This window comes from Anolis sagrei, chromosome 3 (genome assembly GCF_037176765.1).
Source record: "Anolis sagrei isolate rAnoSag1 chromosome 3, rAnoSag1.mat, whole genome shotgun sequence".
In the NCBI taxonomy this organism is placed as follows: domain Eukaryota; kingdom Metazoa; phylum Chordata; class Lepidosauria; order Squamata; family Dactyloidae; genus Anolis; species Anolis sagrei.
The window spans coordinates 100417502-100444949 of NC_090023.1; the positions used below are offsets into that span (position 1 = coordinate 100417502).

The window sequence follows — 27448 nt, forward strand, 5'->3', positions numbered from 1 at the left end:
TAAGTGTAACTCCAGCCATATTCCCCCTCCCTCCACTCCCCCCTTTCCCCATGATTTGGATAACATAGGGAAGGGTTATCACCCCTGTAGTGTTCGTTTTATTGTCTGTGCCCCTATTCAGAGGATTTCATCTCACTTTCTGTCTCTGTGATTTTGAAAAAAATGGCTTGTTGTGGAAACAAGAATTGGTGATAAACTTTTAGTGGAGACACCTTTTTCCCATGATAACTCTTTCAGGAGTGAATCTCCCTTCATAGGGGTAGATTTCTTTGACTTTTTGTTGTCTCACCCCTGTTTTTAACAATGAGTTGTTTGGAAGTTGGATGTTTGTAACTTGGAGATGGCCTTTATTTTATTTCTTGAAGTACAGTTTTTAGTTTCCCTTGTGATACATCTCATATTTCATGTTCCTATGAGATGTGTTGTGCAGGTTCAGTCTCGACTTTTGACTTGAATCTAGTTGCATCATTAGACACAGCACCTTTCACACTTGTCCTTTACTCTGTCCCAGTACCTAGTTGAGTGACTTCTGGTCTGAAGGTTTCATCTTCTAGCACTATCTCTTGCTTTATTTTAGCTTTTCATATGATTTTCAAGGTAAGAGACATGTGATATGTCTTTTAAAATGACATGTGCAGAGTAAAAGGCACACACGTTTTTGAGAAATAGAAATTGGATTATGTTTATGCCAATAATTTGAGCAGCAATACTATTTAAATTATTGGCACAAACATAATCCAATCATTAATCCAATTGAAGTAAGCAGTAAACTAGTACATTGAAATTGATTAGCAATTTATTCTAAATTCAGTTCAATTAAATGGGAAACAATCAGGATCAACCTTTGCTAGATGTTATCCTCTTGTTCTTTTTTCTTTTGAATGGACTGATGGATTGCGAACCTGCACATGCCTTTCTACCTTTAACTTTGTAAATCAGTAATGTATTATGGTAATCATGAATGTATTTGCAATAAAGTTAAGCATGCAAGGCATTCTGACTCAGCAATATTAAAAACTGGATGGCTTTAAAGTTCCTATTTATGGTGATAAAAAGTAATTTGGAATGTCAGCAAGCCCTCACCTCTTCTCTCTCTTTTTATTGTTTCAGATTGGGTTTCCCTATGATGGTCATGACTTGTATCATTGGAATGTGCTATCTCCTTGTTGCTCATGTCGTATTGGGCTGGACCTAAGAATGTATTCACTGATACAGAAGAACAAAATACACTTTCTGTCCCTTGTGGCCTCTATTATATTTTAAAATACTGCATAAAAACAAAAAAGCAATCTGGGAGAAAGAAATCCTTCACACTATTACTCCTATTCATCTTTCTGTTATAAGCGTGAGAATTCTTTGCCTGTGGCCAAGATCCTGCTCAGTAGCATAAAATTGTGCTGGGTTTATTCTGAAAAGGACTGTTGTGCAAAAGCCTTGTTAGATACATACATGCCTTTATTTAATAGCAGACTGCATGGCAGCACTAGGAGCAGCCCTTGTGCAACATCTTAAACAACACAACATAGTTGCATTTTGCTATAACAAGCCATTTATAGGATTTTGGTCTTTTTATGTTGTTCCTGTTCATTTCAGCTAAGAATGTCTATATGTGTATTACCTTTATTTACTGAAATAACCAGGGATCACTGTGAATGCAGTTTAATGACTGGCAGCTAAATCACTGGGACACATGATCCAAAGAAGCACATAGTGCAAATGTTTGATGAATTGTACTATTTTAGATTGCAGGTAGAAAATTGTCATTTGCGTGCTATACAATTCAGATCCTAGTTTATTAAAGAAAAAATTAGATCAGAATTCTTCCCCTTGATGTATTATGTTTTGTGTATGCAACAATCTAAACTGGCACAGCTAAGCAATAGCTGTGCCATGTGAGTTTTTGTTTAATGTGCCACAGACACTATATCCATGTGTTCTTTTGCCGGCCTGCATGACTGAACATTGAGATTAAGGATTTCCACTGATCTTGATAAGTTATTAGTTAGGACAGAGCCTATTTTATTCCAGGTGTACATTTTGGTTCAAAAATTGTGATTTTGGTGAAGCTGATGATCATTCCTGTGGGTCATCAGCTGTATTCCTCTTTTGTGGTTGGACTACTGGATTTTCATTAACTCTTTCATCCTTCCATGAGATCCCTGACAATCTGAGATCACATGCTGATGACATCACATTACTAAGTAATTCATATTTTGAAGTCCATATTATTATAATAATTAATAATAACTTTATTTTTATACCCCACCTCCATCTCCCCAAAGGGATTCAGGGCTACTTACAGAGGGACAAGCCCAAGGATTACAAATAAAACAGACATGGTAAAAACAATAGATAACAAATAATAAAAACATTGAAATCAATTAACTTCATAAAAACAATGCCCCGTCTGGCCAATTTGAAACTGGGTTCATGCTCAGAGTAAGTGCAATGATTCCTTGGGAGAGCTGAGGGAAAGTGCAATAGTCAGAGGGCTGGGTTGCCAGGGTAGTGCCCTTGGCCATTAAAGTGTTATAAGTACAAGAAAGGGGCAATTTAAAGTGGTGGAGCTTAGATAAGGTGGGGACAATTCTCAAGTGAACCGCCTAGTCAAAGGCACAACGGAATAACCACATTTTTAATTCCATGCAGAAAATGGAGAGAGTGGGGGCCTGTCTGATCTCCCTGGGAAGAGAGTTCCAGAGCCAAGGGGCCACCACAGAGAAGGCTCTCTTACTAAAAGTATTGTGGTTATTAAGCTGACTAAAAGTCACAGAAATATCGTTTTTTATTAGCCTAAGAAATGTGTTGCTATATTATGGAGTTTGCAATTTGATATTTTTATCAGCAGATTTGTAGACATTATCAACCAATAATGAAGCCCAAATGTTCATTTTGTTCTCAATTATTGTGAATGTTTAAATACAAACTAATTGAGAGATTAATATAACAAGTGACAATAACCCCCCCCCCCCCCACACACACACACCGAAGTCATATATTGATACACTCTGCATAAACTTGCAGGTTAAAAACTTGCTTTCTATGGAAGATATTCAGTAGTTTCTCACTGGGGCTTCCTTTGTATATTTAGCCATTTATATTAAAACACCTGATGTTCAGCCTCTGCTTGCAGTAGTGGATAGCCAAACTTTGCCTAATGAAAGATACATCATTGTCTTTTTAAAAGCAACCCAGTTCAAAGGAAGATTTGAAATAGAAACAATTATCCCTTTTAATCTGCCTCTTAGGTTTATTTCCATGGGAAATGCAAATGATTGTTCCACACTTAGATAAATTTAGATAAATAATATGAGGGATGTTTTGGATAATTAGTCTCTTGAATAAATATCAGAGCTATTTGCTTAACTCAACATGGAGAATACAGCGATTTTAATATTTTTGTCAATCAAAGACACACACAAACATACATACTTGGCTTTATTATTGTTCATTGTGGAGATGAAGAAGAAGTGAAGACATATTTTTCAGTATATCTATGCCTTCACATAAGAAATGTGATTGCAAATATAGTGTATGTGAGTGTGAGAGAGACTGACTACCTCATCAAATGTGCCACAGGAATTGCCACAGATCATGGCAATTCTGTCAGTGCCCATGCAGGGGTGGGGGAAACCTGTCACCCAGATCCCATATCGCATGACACACCCAAGTCACCATCCCATGGGGGGGAAGTGTTCGCCACCCAGCCTTCATCCATTGCTCCAAGGCAATGGCGGTTTGCCTTCCCTTTTATGAAGGAGCCTTGCCAGAAGTTGCAGTTCATTGAGGATGGGAGACGGAGGGCTCCGTTGTAAAAGGATAGGCAAACTGGTGCATGCTGCCGAATTCACCCCTGTCTGACAGGGGTGAATTTGTGATAGAGAGAGACAGCAAGCACTGTAAGGAAAAAGTGTGCATCTGGAAATAAGGTTGTGTTCCTGCAAGTACTGTACTTTTGGGAATTCAGGAAGTACTGAAATTTATTTTGCCATGATGCAAGCAACCAGTTGGTGCTCTTGTAGCTTGCCACTTCAGCAGCAACTTCTGTAAAAGTAAAAGTAAACAGTGCCTGGCCTTCTTGTGCAAGCACATTGTACCTTTTTAATCTCAGTTCAGAGGGTCTTCATGACTATCTGATAGGAGAAAGTATGCAGTTAATCTATAACTTTCACCATGAGATGAAAACAAGATGTCTAGATTTAAGACCAAGAATGAATAATCCCAACATTAATAAGTGAGATACTACCTCCCGAAAGAACTTTAAATACATCTGCCCACTGGTATCTTTTACTATAATTTTAAGTCGTGGTCTGCATTCCCTCCCTCCTTACTCCATTACATGGTGGGGGCGGGACAGGCAGAAGGAGACAATTCTACGAACCTCACGCTCACTATCTGATATTTTTGTACCTTATTATTCTGTTCATACACACACAAGCGCACACACACTTTTGGTAGCATTCTTCTAATTCATAAATCCTACAGTTGACATTGCCTCCATTGTTGTTGTGAAAAGATCATAACAAGTACCAATCTTTCTTGAAGGTGATCAAACATTTCTCCTTCATCAGCATAGTTGATCTAAGCTAATTCTCAAATCTTCATCAGCTATTCTTCTAATGTTGAGATAACTGGTATCTTCCACCTCTGAGCATAAACGATACCTGCTGCAGTTATCATATACTGGAACGATTTTTCCAAATTTTCTTTAGCATTCTCAATAGCTAAAACTTCAGTCACATTGTGAATTTAACCTTAAGAATTTGTTTCAGTATCATAGGTATTTGAATCCAAAATTTCCTTGCTTTTCTGCAATTTAACCATATATGATAAAACCTCTTAACATTGAGCTCAGATTTCCAACATTTGCTAGTCTTGTCTTAGTACACTTAAGAGAGTCTCTCTGATCTCAAACAATATTTGTACATCATCTTATAGAAATTTTATTTTAGATCATTGCTCAAAGTAAACTTCAAACTCTTTGTTCACACCTTTTGCCATTGTTTGAACTGAATTTGTGCCCCTTTCTTATAAGCCTGTTTAACCATGCAGTTCTTCATTCATTTTTTTCTCCATTTCATATTTTAACAGCAGCTTATACATTTTATCAATGAAATGATCGTCCCCTGAATACAATAAGTTTTTGAATTCTGGTTCAACTGTTTCAAATTCAAAGCAGATTTTGTCTATCTTAAATTACTAGCAAACCATTGTATTCAATAATCCTCCAGCATGAACTACTCTCTCATCTTAAACCAATATTGGTCATTATCTAGCAGTAACAAATCTGCATAAATCATCAATTTCCCTTCAAAAGAAATTTCTCTTCTGAACATAGCTTTATGCAGAGAGCACCAAAATAGCATCTTTGAATAAAGTCTATTCTTACATTTATTACAAACTCTCAGTAGTAATCTCCTTGTGAGGTATTTGTTAAAACTTGAACCTTCTTTTATTTTATCATACCAAAGAGAACCATGTACCCCAAATTTCAGACCAGCACATTCTAGGTGCAATATTTTTTTGTTTTTCAGTGTTGACCAATTTTTCAACCGTGTCAAACAAGCATAATAATACATTGTCAGATTAGAGGGACATATACTGTCTCTTTTCTTATCCTCTTGCAGTGTCTTAAATCTAAGACTGAGTCTCTTCCCTTACCAGATAAAAGTTGCAAAATCTTTTTTGTCATTGTTTAAATGATATGTTGTTTAATATAATTGGTAATGATTTAAATAAAAATGACCATCTTAATTACCCATAAGTGTTGGATTTAAATCATATTTCACCTTAATTATCATTTTAAAAGTTACATTTTTGGAAGAGATATTTATTCCTGAATATTTGACGTTTTGAACAACTTGGTATCTTTTACTATAAGGTTGTGCAAATACCTTAGTAGCTGTTAGAGCAGGTCAGGCAATTTAGATTTAGTCATATAAAGACCTGTACGAATTTGAGGTCATGTGATTGATTTCAGTATACAAAAAAAGATTAAGAATGGATCCAAACTATTGTATATTAAATTCTTCTATTTTTGCTGTCGATTTTTCCCCTCATTCTTGGATTGACTGAATACGTGATTTACCCTTATAATTGATCTAACCAAAATATTTTACTGGGCATGACAATATTCATTATTTAAAGAATGTGAAATATTCTTTTATTTCTGGGTACTTAAAGGGTGACTACTTTACATTATCCCCCTCAGGTAATAGGCAACACATACCCATAAGCAGGATGTGCACATCACTCCTCTTTCTCTGGGGCCAGCACTCCTTCAAACATAATTATTTTTCTTCAAAACATGGGTAATCGCATCATTATAAGTTTTTGTAATTTATTTTTGTATTGCCCGTGCCTTTGTCTTCATGTTTGGTAGCTTTTCTCCCCCAAAAATGGTCAAATGAAAATAGATGATTTTGGTGTGCTCTCTGCATTTGGGGCCATATCACACCATACAATTAATGTGCTACAGCTCTACTTTAATTGCCACGAGCACCACAACTGATTCCTGGATATACGGTATATCAGAGTTGACTAGCTTTCTTGGTCTCGCCATGAAACTCAGATCAGGTATGGGAATGCTGCTTCTCATGTTACTAATTATTAGCAGTTATGTGAAGTAAATATGAGCACAAAATAAATACATTACTCACAGAGGGTTTAATAATCTAATAAATGTTAGCCTGACTAGGTTGGAAGTCCAGATGTACTGAATTAGGGCTGTTTTATTATTGTGACCTAGGTATTTTCCCCTTACCAATATACATTTCAAATAATTGCACAGAATTTGTTTTCCTCCTCTGACTTTCCTTACAGCCATCATTAAAATGTCACCATAGACGAGAAGTCTCATAACAATGCAATTTGTGTGTATGCTTTTATTTCTCTATTTTATTACTGCTTTTACCACACCAATGACACTATATTTTGCTTTTGGCTGAATAAAAATAGAGAATGAAACAAGTTGACCAGAAAATTAAGTTTTCCATTCAGGTTCATGTAATGCTATAAAATAGGTTTTAAAAGCAGGTATGATGCTCATTCAAAATATGGTTAAACTCTGTTGCATTACTTTAGTGTATTCTACTGTGTCAAACATGGAAAAAATAAACTTTTCATAAGATGTGAATCTGGAGTGTCCACATAAGTGTGTTGGTCCTGTCAGTTACAATTTATTTCCCCCTGAATTTTTGTGTGTGCGTGAAATAAATTCTAGACTTTGTTGAGGTGAGAAGATACTTGTTCTAACATCTATGGTATAACATAGATTCCAAATTTGGTTAGGCAACATCTTTCATTACTTTCTATGGTAGTGGTTTAGCAATAACTAATGTGAAAACTTCAAGGTTATTACAGTCAATTTGTTATTTCTATATATAGAATGCATTTAAACTTAGAATCATTTCCTTATGGGAACTACCAAGGCAAACATTCAGAAACTAAGAATAATAAAGATTAAATATAAATATAGAGGCATATGTACACTGTATACTCATGTTCTGCTAAGTTCAGCCCATAAGTATAGTACATCTTGGATATTGTGGCTAAGATCATGTTCCTTGTTGGTGGAGTGTAAAGCTCTACTAACCTGTTCCATTTGCAACTCAGCACAGCTTCATGGTGTTGGGATGCTTTACAACTTATAATTCTAACATGATTAATATAATTTCAACATTATGAAAGTCATGGTGAAGCAGTGATGGTTTGTCTATCCCAGGATCAATTTAGATTTTCTTGAAGGTGCTGTGTTTATCACCTGGGCTCCCAAGGTTGCAAAGTCACCTACCCAATGGTCAGATCAGCATTTGAATTTCCCAAAAGAATCCTTACATCTTAGTCTGTTCAGGAAAATAACAGGAGAACAAGTTGCATCTTTATATTCATATTTATCCTAGTAATACAGATAGCACAGATAAATATGCTGCCACTTGAATCAATCTAGCACATTCTTATTACAAACTTTACATCTCTTAGAATTCCATAGCAAAGTGTTATTCTCGCCCTCTTAATGTGTCTCTTTAATCTTCTTTCTACATTGCTCTTATGTTGGGATTGGATCTCAAGCTTCACCAAGAAAGGAATATTTTGCCATATATAGTCTGTGGGTGACCAGTGATTGCAGCAATGGCAAATATTAACCAGTTTGCTGAAAGCAAAATCTGGTGCTTCAATGCTCAAATCTGTTATACCTTTTCTATCCTTTGTTTAGCCAGTCAGATGAAAGATCCCTTCCACATTTAGCTCATCCAATAAAAATAAAAATCTTATCTATAACCCTCACCTGCTATTAGGAGTCATGACCTTACTAGTGATTGAGGTCTGTCTTCACTCACAAACACACTGATGTATGATGAGTACAATTTCACAGGCATTTTGTCTGGCATTAGGCCAGTCATTTGCTTTAATTTTCCCTCATGCTTTCAACTCCTATCTTTATTTCTAGTCAGGTAGGCTCCGTAGCCATAGTGAGCATCCAGCTATCAACCTCATGAGATGGGCTGATTTACCCATCCTATGCCAGTTCTTCTTCCCTTTCACCATGGGGCCCTTTCCATGATGCACATCCAACTTCTGGCTGGGCTCCATGGTGAGCGAGGAGAGGAAGTAGTGCATGAGACAATGAGGGGGGGGGGAGGGAAGCTGGACAGTAACTCCCCATGGGATGGGGGTCAAGGTAAATCATGCAAAGAGGGGCGTGGAGCAATGGGTTCTCCATACTCCATGCTGGGACCCCCATGGATTCATCATGATGCTTGGCAAATTGCCAGACTAATCTGATAAGGTTGTAAGTTTTTAATATGCTACTACCTACTACACATTCATTACAGTATCATAAAGTCATAGAATAACAGGGTTGAAAGACACCACATGATTCATCTACTTCAACACCCTGCAATGCAGGAAAAGCACAGCCAAAGCACCCTCAACCGATGACCATCCAGCCTGTGTTTAAAAGGAGGGAACTTCCGCAACACTCTGAGGCAGAGGGTTCCGTTGTTGAACAGCTCAGATGAGGCAAACAATTAAAAAAAAAACAGCCCTGCCAATGGGTGGCATGGTTCTTGACCATTATTCAACTTTAGGTCTGCACTTGTGCAAAAGGAAGAGATTTCACCATCCCATACTTCCAATGAGAACCCCAATGGACCTAAACTTGCAGCTGATAGCTGCTTTGGAGGCATTTTTTTTAAAGATTAGATCTGACTTCTCTATTATTTTAAAATTCCTTTTAAGAAAAAAGTCACATCTAACATCTGGACTGGGAAATAGCCTGAGCTTTGGTGGTGAAGACTCCCTTCTAATGTCCAAGAAAACATTTCTAGTTGCTCAAAAAGGAACAAAGAAAATTTATGGATACATATTGTTCTAACATTGCAAAAATAACACCATTAAATGGCAATGTATTATTGCAAAATGATGCTTTGGAATATCCCTGTTATTTTACAAAAAAGCACAGCATAAGTAATCTAATGAGTTGTAGGGTGTTTACTTCCAGGCTCTGAGCTCCAGTAATAGGTACAGTCAGATCTGGAGCCCAAATGTTGTACTCCCCCTCTTCCCTCCCTTGTTTGTCCAATACTGGTCAAGCTATTTTGGTACCTTGGGTAGAAAATCTTCCAAGGGCCATCTTCTGGTCCTGAGAGTGCAAATGTAAACAATCAGTTATTTAGTTACATTTGCCACCACCTTTCCACCAGAGTGGAACTCAAAGTAGCTCATGAACAGAATCAGGTAACCCCCGTACCCATGTAAATACAATTAAAATCACCATCTTAAAACTACAACTTATGAAGAATATACAATCATTAGAAATCTTAGAAAAGTTAAAGCATACCTTCTTATCAATATTCACACATTAAGAACCATTTTGAAGAAAAAATGCTCTTTGCTTGCCAGCAAATGGAAAGCAGGAAGGGGGCCAGCCAGTCTGGGAGGGCATTTTAGGTGGGAACGGCTACTGAGAAAGTGCTTTTCCATTTCCTCTCCAAATAAATCTGTGAAGGGACCGAATCATAATGAAATAATTAAAATGTTATACCCTTTTATGATATTTCAATATGTCACCTGGGGCAGCTGCTTCATGTGCCAAGTGGCAGTTCAGACCTCAGTAAAGGACAGCGGGCTAGCAAAAGATCTGCCCATATTAATGCATTTCATATAGAGGAACCCAATTTATTTTAATAGGCATCTGAGACAATATAAGATGTAGCTTTGGGATGCCATTAACCAAAATATTATCAAGGAAAAGGATCCAAAGGCACTGAGAAAAAAGGAGACTAAAGAAAGTGGTTCAGTGAAAGAGAGAATAGCCAGATGAAGAAAAGCATTACAAGCATCATTTAGAAACTCATCATTTGGTAGCCCAGGAAAGTGCAAAATGAACTTTAAAATTGACATTATGTGGCAAAAAGTGACATTACCCTTCACTAAAAGAGTTATACCTTTGTTGTTTCAAAAGGAACAAGCAAGGTCTGGAAGGAAGCTTGGTTTGGAGGTCAACACAGAGATAAAATCAGCCCATTTTTCAACTCACTGTCCCCCCCCCCTTCCTTTGAAAATAAATGGATATGTGTCCTGAAGCAACCTTCTGCTTCCTACGGATTGTGAAAACAGGTTTATTAGAAACCTAGATGTCAGAACAAGTGATGGTTTAAGATAAATATTTAGTAACAACGAAGTACAAATATTGATGTGTTCTCTCTATCTGAGCCTGAAATAAACAAAAATATGTCTTTCAAAAATTCAAGTCAATGCAGTAAATTAATCTGCAAATTGATTGGAATTACAAATTCTATAGTAATTGTAATAACCAGATGAAACATGTCCAGGGCCGTAGCCAGAAATTTTTTTTGGGGAGGGTTGACAATTTCGGCGGGGGGGGGGGGGGGTTGATTTTTTTTGGGGGGGGTTGAAAATTTCGGGGAGGGTTGAACATTTGAGGGGAGAGGTTGAAACCTGCCTCCTAGCTCACGCTGAAGCAAAGAGCACAGCAGGGGGCAGAGCAACCTTCAATAGCCTGCAGCTCCACCCCTGTCAACCACCTCCACCAAGTCTGGCCTCCTTAATGAGAGCATTCAACACACACACACACAACTTGGTTGCTTCACTACATCGGCTATTGCTGCAAGTAATGACAGTGTGAATACATTGTCAATATTTGCTTGAGATAGTGCTTACAGTTCTGGAGGGACTCTTAATTTTTTGCATCTCATAGACTTAGCATGGGAATTCAGTTAACCAGTTAAAATTCATGAGTAAACCAGGGTTTTTTTTAAAAAATCTGAAACATTTCGGGGGGGGGGGTTGAACCCCTAAAACCACCCCCTCGCTACAGGCCTGAACATGTCCACAATGTTATTTCCCACAATGTGCGTTCTACACTTTCAAACACAGCACAACACAATATTAATGTAAACAAACTTTTTAATGTTATTTACCATAAAATAAATCTGGAAAGAAAATACCAATGTTAAGCAGAACAACAGATAAAAAGGAAGAAATAGAGAAAAAAGAGGTCTCTTTCCCATTATATACACTCAACCTGGAAAACCGAAATGAAAGTATGTACAGGTATATCTCAGTAAACAATATAGATGTGTTCTTGAGCACCAATTCTTTAACAGACAAATGGGTACTAGAGACAGAAATAATATAGTAGGGATAGTCTCTTCTCCTTGAAAAGAGAAATTAAATATGTTCCAGCATTTAAAAAAAAAATCCAAACTAACAATATACATATTTGAAATGAAATAACTAGATCAGGCAAATCTTGCATAATTAAACAATGCCAACACATTGGGCTTAGTAATATTCCCATATTTCCTAAATGGGCTGGTGTCTTGTACCATTTCCAGATAAATTTTCTTTCTAACTCTTTATATTTTTCCAATTTAATTTTCTTAACCCTCCCCTTTATTACCACTATAGTTTGTTTTGTAAGGGAGCCTTCCTTCTGTCATTTATTTTATTGTTCTTACTATATATTCCTTGTCTTTTATCATTGTTTTGTATCTTTCTCCTGCTAATCCTTTCTTTGTTTTCTGTCCTTTTGTGAGTATACTTTCCAACTTGCTTTCTTTATCTAAACATTCCCTTTATTTCTCCTGTTTAAGTTGATTGTAGCTCTAGTCATTATATCTAATGATGAGGAATGCAAGAGTTATAATAAAAACTTTATTTTTATGCCACACCTTCATCTCCCCGAAGGGACTCGGGACGGCTTACATAGGAACAAGCCCGGCAAAAACATAGGTTAGAACACAATGCAGTAGAATAAAATAATAATAATAAAATAATCAAAAATAAAATAAACGCATCACAATATCACAACATAACTTCATAAAAACAATCCCTAGCCTGATCAATAATAGATACTGAGCTCGGAGGGCTAAGAGTAAGTGCAATAGTTTCAGGACAGAGCTAATGGAGAAGTGCAAAAATCCAATAAAAGTTAGGGCTGGAAGGGCAACATCTTGTGGTAAATCTTTTGGTTTACCAGCATCTGGAAGGCCACATAAATTTGACGTGATGGACTCACGGCTCTTGAGTTAAATATATGTGCTTGGTAGGTCAGTGCAACAGATGCAGGCTTTTTGCCTTTCCTTTGAATGCTCCCCTTGTCTATTTCCTTCTCTTGAAGGACAGAGTTGAGCCAACCACCTAGCTTACCCTTACTTTTAAATTACCCACTGTCTTCTAGTTGTGATCCTATTGCCAACTTTGAGATTAAATCCTGCTGCCAGTTAGCTTTTTAAAATGTGAAACTCTGTTTCTGTCTCTGAGAGCACATGACATTTTCTCCTTTTCCTGAAGCATCAAAGTCTGTGAGGCCGGCCCTGAAGAAAGGGGTTGTCACTGTTTAGAGAATGAAAAAAGCAGTACAGACTTGGTCCTTTTCCCTTGTGGGTATAAAAAGGGTAGAAAGGCTTATATTGAACAAGCCTCAAGTTGATTATAATGATTCTGCAGCTTGGTATTATGGGCATGACAGTTAGCAGTAATTTAGCAGTGGAAATTTCAATCAGGAATAATGGGAAGACATTTCTTTCAATGCATTCTCTTGGCTCATATCTGCAATTGGAGTGGTGAACCTACTGCTACTTTCTCTGGAAATTGCCTACATTATGTCTTTTACTAGCATACAGACTAAGCCTGCTCCACTGGCAAATAAAACATAAGTAAAACAAAGGAAAGCACAAGCATCAAGTTTAATAGCCTCAGTTCACCAAACAAAATGAAAAACTCATCTTTTGTTAAGTGTGTATCCACACATTAGTTGGACTGAAGCATGTCTTTTCTGAGGCACAGGAAAGTGAAAAACTTTTGGGGGCAAAAAAAGAATACAAAGAAAAGAATATTCTTTGTAGATCAGTTGGTAGCATTACCATCAAATATTTGAAACTGATTTTCAGGGTGCTGGAATTTAAATATGTACAGTATGTGTTTGTATTAGGGCTGGGCGGTTTCGTTTCGTTAATTCGTAATTCGTTAAAAATTCGTTATTTTTTTTATAACGAAGCGATAACGAACCATTCTGGAGCAACTTAAAAATGAAACGAATTTTTTAAATTCATTTCGTAAATGCTTCGGATTCGTTATGTATTCGTTTTGTTATCGGTTTGAGGTCGTTTCGTTATTATTTCCGCATGTCTGGGGCAAGTTTTATAGTTGTTTTTTGTTTAATTAGTGAAAAAAAATTATAATATCACACCAACAGTCAACAACAGAGGGAGAGGGAAGCTTCAGAAGTTCCCCCTGTCCCATTTGGAGGTTTTTTAGCATATTGCGCGGTCGCATCCGCCATTAACGAATCAATTCGTTATTGTTTCGTATTTGTTTCATTAATGTTTCGTAATTTTTTTAACATTTACGAAATTTCGTAAATATCGAACTTTTTTAAAGAAAAATTTCGGAATTCTTTTAAATATCGAAACGCAAAACCCCCCAAAAAACGAATCGTTTTTAGAAACAAATTTTTCCGTTGTTACCCAGGCCTAGTTTGTATAACTGGTGGTAGATTGCAGAATTAATGCAGTTTGATACAGCTATCATGACTCAATGCTTGGAATACAGCAATTTGTAGTTTGGTGAGGCTACAAATTCATCAGCTTTCTTTGGCAGAGAAGACAAAAGATCTTATAAAACTACATTGATTCCAAAGCATTGAGCCAAGGAAGTTAAAGTAGTATCAAGCTGAATTAATTCTACACTGTAGATGCACCCATGATGGCATTGAGATTATTTTTGCTTGGTGTTTTAAAAACTTATTCAGCTATGCTAATCATTCTTCTTCCATTTTGCTATCTTTTTATTTTTAGCAGCCACTTGAAACAGTCATGTTGAAAGCATCAGCTCAACCATTTCTTTAAATTCTGTTTCATTGAAGCTTTAAACCCCAAAGAGAAGGTCTCCTCTTTCATCATTTTAGATCTGAGGGCCATCCAACAAAACTGACTGCAGTAACAGGATATCATGAGCTAAATGAAAGAAGGTTTTCATGTAGTGCATAATTAACACAGTGTGGTGATGACCACCATTTGAGATAGCTCTGAAAGAGGCTGTAGAAATTCATAGAAGAGGATATGTATAGCTACTAGTCAAGACTGCATGAGTCTCACAGAGAACCTAGCAGCTATAAAAACCAGTTGTCTTCATAGTATAACACATAACTTGCTCTGGTCTGTTGTTCTCTTGATTTCTGAACAGTTGCTGTTCCTAAGGCAGCTTTCTGGGCCAATTGTGTTTCATAGTTCCTAAAACCCTGCTTACCGGGCAGCCATTAAGCTTCTCCAGAGGCCTTCTAGCAAGTCAAAACGACATGCCAGGAGGTGGTGATGGTGGTGGGGAATTGCTCCTGACCCCCATCTCCTGGTGCCTCATTTCTACTGCAATTGAAGGGAGATGTTGACAAGCTGGAATGTATCCAGAGGAAGGCGACCAAATGTTTAATGGTCTGGAGAACAAGCCCTATGAGGAGTGGCTTAAAGAGCCAGGCATGTTTAGCCAGCAGAAGAGAAGGCTGAGAAGACACATGATGGCCTTGTATAAATATGTGAGGGGAAATCATAGGAAGAAGGGAACAAGCTTGTTTTTTGCTGCCCTGGAGACTAGGATGAGGAACAATGGCTTCAAACTAAAGAAAAGGAGATTCCACCTGAATATTAGGCAGAACTTCCTCGCTGTGAGAACTGTTCAGCAGTGGAACTCTCTGCCCGGAGTATGGTGGAGGCTCCTTTTTTGGAGGTTGGGGGTGCTTTGAACGTGATTTTCCTGCTTCTTGGCAGGGGGTTGGACTAGATGGCCCACAAGGTTTCTTCCAACTCAATGATTCAATGATTCTATGATTCCACTTATTGAACTATCACATGGGGAGGTATAGGCTCCACCCCAACCACTTTCTTTTTTCTTTTTATAAGAAATGTATTGTGGACCTATGATGAATCCCAGGTCCACAATAACGAAAAATATAGCTACAGCAAAATAGATATATATCAAAATTGTGCATGTTCTGAATAGTATTTTTTTTAAAAAAAATACCACTGAATTTGCATGCAAGATGATTAATGATGGCAAAAGGAGCATTGAGGCACATATAAAGACTGCCCACAAAAAAGGATCTAAAACAGAGAAATCCAACAGTTCCCATCCCACCTTAAAGTAATAATAATAATAATAATAATAATAATAATAATAATAAACACTATTTGTATCCTGCCCCATTTCTCCAAGGGGACTTGGATTGGCTCGCAACAATATTATACAAATAATCTTGACAACAACGCACATGAATATATCAAATTTAAATTAAACCAACAGTTAATAACGAAGCAAATAATATAAAAATAAAGCAGCATTTTAAAATTACATAAAACATCATTCATTCTCACCCTCTGTTCAAGTGAAAAGGAACAGTAAGATACAATTTTAGATTTATCTCAAATCTCCAACCATTTGATGACATTAAGTTTATTCATTTTCAAATGCCTGATTGTATAAACAGGCTTTCAGTTCCTTCCAGATAGATAGCACGGGGGCCTGTCCTTAGCTGTTTCTATGCAAATGGGGAGCTCTGGAGTTGATTGCTCCCTGACTCCCAAAACCTTAGTTTAAGAAACCTATTTGGGTACAGGTTAAAGTCCACACACCTCCCCCCCCCAAAAAACCCGTACTTTCCTGGGGGTCTGTGCCTAGATGCCCTGCTGGACCTTCTGGCAGGGCACTCAGACACCAGAGAACTCTGCCCCCCCCCCCCCGAAAAGGTCTCAAAATTAAAAATTACTCACCTGTCTACCATCACTGTATTGCTGGAGCTCTCCTGGCTCATAGAAATAATGCACCAGGAGAAGGGGGAAGGTGTGAGGAGGAAAATCGCTCCTCAACCCCACTTCTTCAGGCTTGGAAATCCCGGTACAGCTGTTTGGATTGGGTACAGAAGTCGCATGATGTGATCCCCAGACCCAATCCTCATAGGGCCCACATCTGGAAAGACCTGGTTTTATGAAAAACCCGGGTCTTTCCAGGTTTCAAATAATTCAGGACAAAGCTGGGTTTTCCTGCTTTGTCCCGGATTAATTTGTTTTTACCTGAGGTGCCGTTTAGATGCTTTAGGTAAAAGTGTGCACGCTAGCGTGTTTTTGTTGACACGTGTGATTTATTGGGAGATTTTAAAGTGTATGTTTTTAAAGCTGTGATCATGTGTTTGTAAAGCTGCCTAGCATGTGTAGAGTTAACAGACCACAGAGGTTTGAGTTATCCTAGAAGAGCAGTATGAAGTGTTTCCCTGCTTCCCCTGATGAGACCGGATGTAGTCATCAGAAAACTATTTGAGAGGTGTGCCTTTACTGATAAGAGAAAAACTACAATTGCAATCTTTCGGAGATCAGACATCCTTGCTTTGTGCTGTATATAGAATGTAAATAAACTAATTTCTTTATGACTGCAATCCTTCCAACTTTTATTACCTCTCTAACAGTTTTGGGCACCATGTGGATGTGCTCTAAGATGCAAGCCAAGTCTGTATGCGATACAAACCAAGGATATTTGGTTCAGTCTCTTTGTTGTTTTGCCTTGACAATTTTCTTTTCAGATATAAAAGAACACCCATTTTCTATGCCTTTGCTATTCATTGTCTACTTAATCTGTCTTATCTATTCTAATGCAGCCCAAACAAATTATGACTAGCAACCAATATAGCACGCCTATATCATCCTGTTCCTCTATGCTTTGTCCATGCAACTCTGCATTGTAGTTGCACATCATATATTGTGCCTTGTGGTTGTGTATCATATATTGTGCATTATACATTGTACAATGGCATTAAGTCATTATCATGATGCACAATGTTGCTATTCGGCATGGGTTTATGTAGTGCTTGTGTAATATATCTCTGTGTATTGATATTTACACTACTGTGAGGGGATGTTGAATTACAACCTTCAATTTATCTGGATTCCTTTGAACTATTTTGTCCATTTGACAATCAGTTATTTCTCATGGGAGTATGATGCCCTTGATCCATAACTTAAGTGGAAACAAACTCTTATGTTATGTTAGAACAATCTTTCACGCATTGAGAACAGAAAATATATAGTAGAAATTTTCTACAGCAAAACCCAGGAAGAATGAGAAAATAAGCAAACATAACAGTAATGGCTTATATTTGTCTCAGCCTTTCAATTTTATCATTCATATTGGTAGCTACAAGGTCAGTTTCACACAGCAAAAGTCTGGAAATGACATTGCTTTGCTTGTGAGCATAAACTGAATGAAAAAATTTCAGCCAGACTGAAGGGAAGCTTAGCTAGTGTTTTGGGATGTCCCCCTCCCCCTTCACTTTCCTTCTTATGTTTACTATTGAGCAGAGAACACTAAGAGCCACAGTGACCAAATTGAATTTCCAATGTGACAAGAAGCCTTCAAGTGTTTGAGCTGCACGCTGCAATTTGTCTTCCTTTTGACTTTTATAAAATGAAAACTTTAGTGATTTGATTACTGCCTTTGAGATGGTTGCATTTGGCGTGTTGTGCTATTCTTGAACCGCAAAAACTACCAAATGTTGATCAGAAATTCATTTTAGAAGAAACATAGTCATGTATTTCATCATGTCTATTTGGTCATAGAATTAAAACAAAAACTCAATTCCATTGTTTCTAATGCAGACCTTGGATAACTGAATTTCTTGACCACCACTCCTTGTGTATTTCAGATAGAATGGTTGTGATAATATTTCCAAGCTTTCTCTTCTACTTGCCTCAAGAATTCTTTTTTTCCTGGAAGAAGCAGTCCTGTAGATATTTAACATGGTAGAAATAAAATAAAATAACCTAAAAGGTTGAAGCTGTATCAGGGCAATTGTGAACCCTTTTCCTTCATTGTTGACTAATAGGACCTCATCATAAAGGCTGCCAGAATTGCCACTCATCCTGGTGATTCCAGCAGTGCATGTTGGGAGGTGTGGGGAGTCCATTGTCCCATGCCCCTGCATTGCCCATCTCACCCAGCTGAGCATCCCACGGGGGGGGGGGGGGGCTGCCAACCGTCCATCTTCCCCCCATTGTTCCTGACAGAATACGGAAAGCCTCCCATGTTGCTGCAGCGGCTGCATGCTCCAATTCGCCTCCCCTTTAAACACAGAGCCTCGACAGAAGTAGTTGTATGCAAATGGGGAGCTCTGGAGTTGATTGCTCCCTGACTCCCAAAACCTCAGTTTAAGAAACCCAATTGGGCATAGGTTAAAGTCCACACACTTACCCCCCCCTCCCAAAAAACCCCCCATACTTTCCTGGGGTGTGTGTGTGTGTCTAGATGCCCTGCTGGACTTTCCTGGGAGCTGGCAGGCTTGATGCTTAAAGGGATGGGGAAGTGGAACATGCTGCTGCTTCTTCTCCCATCTGATGTCACAGATTAATAGGAGACTTTGACTCCCTTCACTCATCAGTTGAGAAAACTCACAAAGGCCTACCTACCTGACTAGCACATGATAGCTAATCCAGAACCACAGTAGGAAATATGGGTCAGTCCTGTAATGTTTCCCTCCAATGTGCCAATAGGTTTCAGTGTCTCCTTGGTAATCCTTGTTATACCTTCTGTTTAGTTACTGCTATACAAATGTAATTTATGAGTAGGCAGGGACCTCTGTGAATTCTTTTTTGATCTCTCAGAAATATATTGTTATTCCTTTTGTGCAACATACTGAGTATAATTTCAGAGCTACTGAGTCCTTTGTACTTCTAGTTCTGAAATTTAAAAGTGCTCAGGGGTTGGCCACTTCTAGAAAGAGGATTCTGACCTGGATTAATTCTCTTCTCTTTATTTGAATTATATTGGCATTAGGTGGTTAAGGTGAATATAGAAGATGGAAGAGTATTGAGGCTGGCTGGGGTATTTAGGGAGTTGTAGTCCTAAAAAACAATATTCCACACTTCGCATGGAAATTTTTATGGTTATGTGCCAGCAATTCATTTTTCCAATTGTGGTTTTGCAGCATTTATGTTGAGCGAGCAAACTTGTGGAGAAAGACTGGCTTGCATTACAAACTTAAGCCATCAGAGTATCAGTTGGCAGACGAATGTGTTAAGAGGCCACATATGTCTTGAAGTCTGTGAAGCATAGACAGATTTGTCTTTAAAAGCATTCATCTGAAAGATTTAATCCTTTACATGGACACATTCCAGGAGGTTTGCTTAATCATCAGATGAAACTATAGCCAGAGAGTCAATCCATCATTTTGGACTAGTATCATACTAGATGAATAGAAAGCTTTTAATAATCTTTAAGAAATATAGGGAAATGCAAAACATTTTCTTTGGCAATTATATACATGAATAAATAATAACAAATATAACAACCCAAATAGGAAGCACACACATGCGTCTTAGGAATAATTGGTGATTTAATGAAATGGCAAACAAAACCATTAGAAGGGAAAAATAGCTGGGAATGAGTGAGGAGAGCCTTTGTATTAATATGATCATTGTGGATCTTATCCATACCTGCCGTTTATCATTACTTTACATATTGGATTGTTTTTCTTTGACATGAAAGGACCAATAAAAAAGAATTACCTTCTTCATTAATTTGAAAATCAATGGGAAATTCTAGTGCTCCAATACAAGGAATAAAGAAAACTGGCAGAAAGAAAATGTCGTACACCAGAGCAGGAAGACCTCTGACCTTAAATACTACACCAGGTTGGTAAAATAGGCAAGCAGTTTATTGTAGAATATATGTAGGCAAAGCAGTAAAAAATAGCAAAGCAGTAAAAATTCAAAATAGTCCATAAACTTTAAAGGGAAACAAGATCCAGGAGTACATAGAAATCCATGAAACAAGGCACTTGAAACCATGAAACAAAACAACAGGAAAATCCCATAGGCAAAAATTAGGCTTGGCAAAAACTTGGTACAAGAAACTCAGAGCACTTGAAAGCAAGACCATGATAAAATAACAATGTCACCTAGATTGAGGCAACTTACTCCCATGAATCATTATAAACAATTTCTAGAATCCAAAACTGAAAGAAAATCATTTTTCTTGACTTTCTCACTAGATAACAGTTTGTTATCTTTCTTTTGCTGTAGATGAAGTGATTGCCTCAGTCTCTGAAAGCTCTGCATCTGTTCACTAAAACTTTGCTTTCTGTCCAAGGTTTCATTATCCCCTCTGTCATTAACTCCTGCACCTGGTAAATCAATCTCAGCATCACTTTTATACTGTTGCTCTGAGAAAAGTGGTGAAAGGTCACTTCCAGAAATGTAGCCTTGTGACTCTTCCTGAAACAGCTCAGGCCTCTCTCCTGAACTTAACTCAGGTCCAAGCAAACAGTCATCCCCAGGCCCATCATCATGTACACCATCCCCATCATGAACAGTAACATGAACAGGCTGACATACAACAGAAAATTGTTTGGTAATATGGGAAGCAATGGGAGAAATAGTACGGACATGTAGTACTGTCACTAACTTCTGTACTGGCTGTGACAGTTTCTAAACAAACAAAAATGAAATTGGAAATGTTACTGCTGTAAAACAAAGGATGTATATCAAATGTATTGAATTATGATAAAATAAATAAAAATATCCTTTTTTAAAAAAAGGAACATTTACCTTTTGGACCACCAACTTCATAATTTCCAGTCCAAGTGGCCACTAGTCAGACTGGCTTGGGGATTCTAGAATTAGTTGTCTGAAAAACATTTTTTGAAACTTTGGTTGAAGACAGGTGGCTCTACATGTGCTCTTAAGATCTTAAATAAATATTTATGGTGAGCTACTTTTTACATCACAACATATGCTACTTCCATATCCTTGAAGATCCTGACATTCTCACTAACATGCATACTGACTTCTGCACTTGATGTGGGATATAATCTGAGTGGGTCTAGCTAGGCTGATAAACTCAAGTTCATCTAATGTACTTTGACTGCAAGAAGGATCGGCACCTTGCCTAAAGAGGGCTTGGACAAGATACCTTTTCAGAGTTTCTTCCAACAACCAGGTAATCTCTGCCACAAGGTCACAGTGTGGTGATGGGCAGCATTTGGAATAGGTGCAGAAATTCAGCAGGGGCTGACAAGGGCAAAGAAATTACACTTCCCATTAGCAAATTCTTGAGTGACTCTTCTGTCGCATAGGTGAGAATGAAAAGATTAATGTAGTTTCATAAGTGCAGGACTGCCTGGCATTTGAGTCTTCCATAATTGGATTGGTTGTATGCACTCATTGACGGCAATAGGAATCAACCTTGCCTTCAGCATTTTATTAAGGCACCTTCATGAAAGTAGTGAGCAATTAACTTTCAGTTTGGTGCATAGTTATCCATGGTTGAAACAACCCATATGACCTTGCCTGGAATTTAATATAATTCACCATCAATTCAAGTACAGACAGTTCTCAAGTTACAAACATCCAACTTACAAATGACTCATAGTTAAGACCGGCACTTTCGTAACTTGGGCACTGCCTTTACATGTTCACCTACTCAAAGACATTATGTTACTGACTACATGAGACAATATACTTTTTCTGTTATGGGAATTCAGGTTGCCTCCATACATCTTGCACTTCTAATGTGTTTTTGACTTTAAAAACTGAATGGCTTTTCTGATTGTCTTAGGTGTGTGTTTTAAAACCTGTTAGTTGGCAATGAGTATTTCTATTAGTTGTACTTGTGTTTTTATTTGTTGTACATTGGGAGTTTATTGCCAGCTCAGAGGAAGTAAACAAAGATTAAAATGAATATAAATGTGTCTATACAAATCTGCCTGAAGTGTGATATCTGCATGACTAAAATGTGAAGTGTGTTCCTAGAGAATAGTAAGTGTATACAAATATTCAGTAATTGGCTGGAAATAAAAATTAACTCTAGGATTAGAATTATTGAAACCCCCCGTTCTTCCTAAATGGTGCTAAAATTGTATCTGTAAGACATTCGTAAACTTAGATGATAGAGATATTTATGAATATTCTTGACTTGATGAGGTATGTTTATCTTGTGTCAGTTCTATTCATATCACTATACCTACTTCACAGCAATTGCTACTCTCATGTTCATTTGTTCTGTCTTGAGATTTAAATTTGCATCACAGTCTTTTAAGAGCAGTGCCCCTCACCTGACTGCATTTAAATAACATAAATTATACTTTCAGATTTCTAGAGTCATGAACATTTCCTGCAGGATTCCGTAGCTGAAACCCTTTGGTGAAACAATAACAATTCTATTTATGATTTTGCCTCATTTACTCATTATTGCCCATACAATGCTTAATTGCTGCGAGGGCATCCTCATCAGTGCATAATTAACCCTTACAGTAAAATCCCTTCCAATATGTCAGATGGATAGTTCTTTCACTATTAATGTAATTTTAGCAATCTAGCAATCCAGTATCTCAAATGAAGACATAGACATGTTTATAGAAGACCCATTGCAATGATGAGGATACATTAATTTCCAAAGAAAAAGTGCATCTACATTGTAGGTTTAATGCAATTCCAACCACTTGTTGACTTCTCTTTCCTCTTTCTTTTGCCTTTAATGAGACTCTTTTCCTATTTTCTCGCTAGTATATATGTGACTGGATGACCCTACTGCTTTGATCAGAATTTACCACTTCTCAACCATTCTGGTTCTGAAGGAATTTCTGTATAGCTGAAAATATGTGATCCAAAGCTTCAAGTGGCTAAAAAGGAACACGAGTCGGTTTGACCAAACAAATTATTTAAGAGTAAGGAATCAAAGATTTGAAGACAAATGTTATAACATTTTACAGTGCTATCTAGACTCATACTGTGCTGCTGAAGGGCTACAATCGAGGTGTATGCTTTACATATGAAAACAAATTTTGGCCATGAACTAAGAGTTTGAAAACAATTATTTGGCAATTTAATTCAATACCTCCAAAGATCAAAATTTCTAACAGCATCTTTAAGAAGAAACACTGTCTGAAGTTATTTCAATTTGCTATTTTAATTTGGGGGGATTTTAAAGAGGGTTGGGACTATTTATTGGACAGTATTAATAATTTCATCTTTTTAAAAAACAAACAAACAAACAAACAAACAAACCAAGGATCTGGTTTAGCTCATCTACTTAGGGGACTTCCAGAGCAATTGTGTCTACTGCTCTTGTCATCGCCCTATCCCAGAGAGAGAGACTAGAGCATCAACAGGATCACCTACCAAGGTGGCAGGAAAATCCCCAAGAGCCATCAGGAATCCATCTGGATCCATAAGCCTCCTGGGATGGACCATTTTAATGGGTTCACTACCCCAGCAGAGGTTGGAGGGTGCAGTAAGTCTAAACCAGGTCAGGTGATGGTTGGTCCATGTTATTACTAATTACTGTATATTACTAATTACTGTTATTACTAATTACTGTATATCTATGTGAGTCTGTGTGTAATGTGTATCCACATACAATCACACAGATATTAGTGACAATATGTTATTGTCATGTTATTAATATAACACACAATCTATAACTTTGTATAAACTGGCTGCCAGTTTGCTACTGGTCACAATTCGAAGTGCTGGCTTTGGCCTATAAATCCCTAAACGGCTCTGGCCCAAATTACCTGTCCGAACGCATCTCACCCTATGAACCATCACAGAGATTAAGATCCTCCGGGGAGGCCCTGCTTTCCATCCCACCATTGTCACAGGCACGATCAGTGGGGATGAGAGACAGGGACTTCTTGATGATTGCTCCCCAGCAATGGAAATCCCTTCCTGGTGAGATCAGGTCACCCCCCTTCCTCCTGTCCTTTAGAAGGATGGTAAAAACTTGGCTGTGGGACCAAGCTTTCGGGACAGGGCAATAAAGCGGCAATAGGAAAGATGACCATGTCAAAATACTAGATTTGATGGGGATGACTAGGATGGTTTTAAATGGAGTGTTTTGATATTTAGATAAATGTTTTTTTAATGTTTATTTATTATATTTGAATTTGTGTCCCGGCATTGAATGTTTGCCGTGTATATGCTGTGCTCCACCCTGAGTCCCCTTCGGGGTGAGAAGGGCGGAATATAAATGTTTTAAATAAATAAATAATAACATGATGATAAAAGATTTATTACTAATACTTTCCAAAAAATAGTTCCAGCCCACTCCGTTCTCCAACACCCACAGCAGGAGGGTCATACCATAGTGGGAGCAGAATGGAGGGAGGCCTTTGGATATTGCAGAGAGAAAAAGAAAATGCCAACCTCTGCAATGACTGAAAAAATGTATATCCAAATGAAAGGTGAACTAATGCTTTCATATGTCATTAGCAGCATGCTGGCCAAAAAGACTAAAGTACATAGTCTTGACCTATAAAACCCTATAAGGTACCGACCCAGCGTACCTGTCCGAATGTATCTCCTATGTCCCGTGTAAAGATCCCTTACCTTTTTCAGCCTGGATGGCAGGGCCTAGGAGAAGTCTGCCAGCTAGTTTGCAGCTTAGGTGGGCCTGGCAAAAGCAGCAGTAGCCATTTTAAATCAGGGAAGGCACCATTTTAGAGAGGGGGAGTGTCTTAGGCTCGAGTCAGCATGAGAACGGCCAGGATTGGTTTAGGAAAAGCTATGAGGGGAAACATAGCTGGATTGTAGTTAGTTAGGCCATAGTTTAGGGTAGCTAAGCTACAGAATTAATCCTGACAGAGATTCAGTTCCTGTTAGGGTTGCTTGTTAAAGAAGAGAAGAAAATCTCTGTATTGTAACAAAGACAGAACCATTATATGTAACCATTACGCATTTCAAGACAAAAGCCAAAATTTCTCTGTAACAACCAAGATATTAAACAGCACTTACTTTCTTGTGTTTTTATCAATAAACTTTCATCGATTATTCAAAATTTTAAAAGCCTGAGTCAAGTGTGCCTTTGTGGCTATAGTTCCTTAAACAACCTCAACTGTTTTTTTTTTAAAGAAGAAATAATAAGACACAGTGCTTGGTGGTCTTAAAAACACCTTTAATGTTTTGGGCAGCTAGAGTGTTCCCTTGCATCACAGATTGGTGGCAGAGGTTGTGGGATTGATCGATTTGCGATCGATATCTTTATATTGGTGGCAGCGATGCGGGATTGATCAATAGCAATATCTTTATATTGGTTTGCAGCGGTGTGGATCGTGTAACATCTCAATCCAGAACATTTTGTGATAATCCTGAGGTAAATTCTTGCCAAAACGTGACACTTAAAAATTATCTCAGAGACAGGACATCTCTAGCACCATTTTAAAACATACATTAGGCACCATGGCACCGCCTAAAGCAAAGAAGGGTACTTCTGAAGAACCAGAAAGAGAAGGGGATACAACTGCTTCTGTAGTTGAGGAAACTGAGACCCAAGTACAAGAGAGTAGACAAGAACAAATAGCTACCTCTTTGACAATTGAAAAGCTTAGGCTAGAAATGAGGTTGAGAGAACTTGAGTTTCAGGCAGAGAGAGAAAGAGAAAAGATGCAGATGGAGAGGGAAAGAATGCAAGTTGAGATAGAAAGGGAAAGAGAACGTTTAAAACATGAGGAGAGAATGGCAGAACTACAATTGAGAGAAAGAGAGAGAACTCCTAACTTAAGCCAACAGCAGGACTCTAATATGCAAAGAGTTTTAAAGAACTTTCCTCGTTATGTAAAAGGGTACTGTGTAGAGTCATTTTTGGCTAGCTTTGAACGGGCTTGCCACGATTTCGAGGTACCTGAAGCCAAAATGATGGTGTACCTGAGACCACTACTTTGTGGGGAACTTAGTGAGGTTTACGCTGACCTGAGAGAGTCAGAAAGTGCGAGTTACCTCATATTTAAAGAAAGGGTTAAGCTGAGGTTTGGCTTGACACCTGAACAAAGTAGGAAAATGTTCAGGGAGATCAAAAGAAAGCCAGGAGAAACCTTTTCACAATTGGGAAGCCGAGTAGAAAAAGCCTTAGAGAGATGGCTTGAAGGAAGTAAAACGACCACTTTTGAAGAGTTAAAGCATTTAGTTTGTATGGAACAGTTTTATCGGCTGATCCCCATACAAATGAGGTGGTTCGTTAAAGACAAGAAGATTAAACAAGTGTCAGATCTCGCAGCTTGGTTGGATGAGATGGAGCATGACTGGAATGTGAGTCATAGCTCAGGAACCACCAAGAGACCGAGGGAATAGGTTCCAAAAGAGAAAACTGACGTGGGAAACCAAAATCCTGTCAGGAGGGACGCCATTTCAGAGATTGCCACAGGAAAAATTGTCTGTTACTTCTGCCATCAAGAGGGTCATAAGAAAATGGCTTGCCCTAAATTAAACACCCAGAAAAGGCCAATTACACCACCAAAGCCAGTTAAAGTGGTTAAACAAACATCTCCACACAAAGAAAGTCAGTCTCCACACGCACAGGAAGAGCCTGTAAAGATAATGCGAGTATGGAGTACTGAAAAAGAGACAAATGGGGATTATTTGAGGGTGATAAAAGTGAAGGGTCAAGAACTAATGGGGTTCAGAGACACTGGGTCCGAAGTATTGCTCATTAGGCTGGAGTTTGTCAAGGAAGACCAGATACTTCCAGGCCAAAAGTACAAGTTGAGAGGAATTTATGGCCCTGTTTTTGAAGTGGCAGTGGCTGAAATCCCAATAGAATACAAGAACTTCTCTGGAAAATGGAGAACGGAACTTTTTAATGATTTAGAAGTTCCAGTATTGTTAGGCAATGATTTGGCTGAACGCTGTCGGCATGTTAATATGATTACCAGAAGCCAAGCTAAGCTAGAGGAGGAGGCTGAATACAATGTTGCCGAGGAGCTACCATCTACCTCACGAACGGAAAATGACAGCCAAGAAATTCCCTTCAGCTTAGACCAAAGCCATATGAGACAGTTTGAAGCAGCCCAGCAACATGATGAAAGCTTAAAAACTTTATGGGATGAAGTGGTCCCAGAAAACTGCCCACCCACAAGTGAAGAACCAGTTTTGTTTAAAGTTGTGGAGAATAA

General features: G+C 38.0%; 1 protein-coding gene across 2 annotated transcripts in view; it reads left to right on the forward strand.

Annotated features, from left to right (window-relative positions):
- The window catches only part of OCA2 (OCA2 melanosomal transmembrane protein), a 269025-nt gene that overhangs the window by 230493 nt on the left and 11084 nt on the right, over positions 1-27448 (forward strand). The window contains exon 24 of one of the 2 annotated variants that reach the window (XM_060769816.2): positions 1111-7125. The exons of the other annotated variant lie outside the window; for it this stretch is intronic. Within the exon in view, the coding sequence (XP_060625799.2) occupies positions 1111-1195 (85 nt within the window). The 3' untranslated portion in view covers positions 1196-7125. Of the gene's footprint in view, positions 1-1110; positions 7126-27448 lie in introns of those variants that run through there. 2 annotated transcript variants of the gene reach the window in all.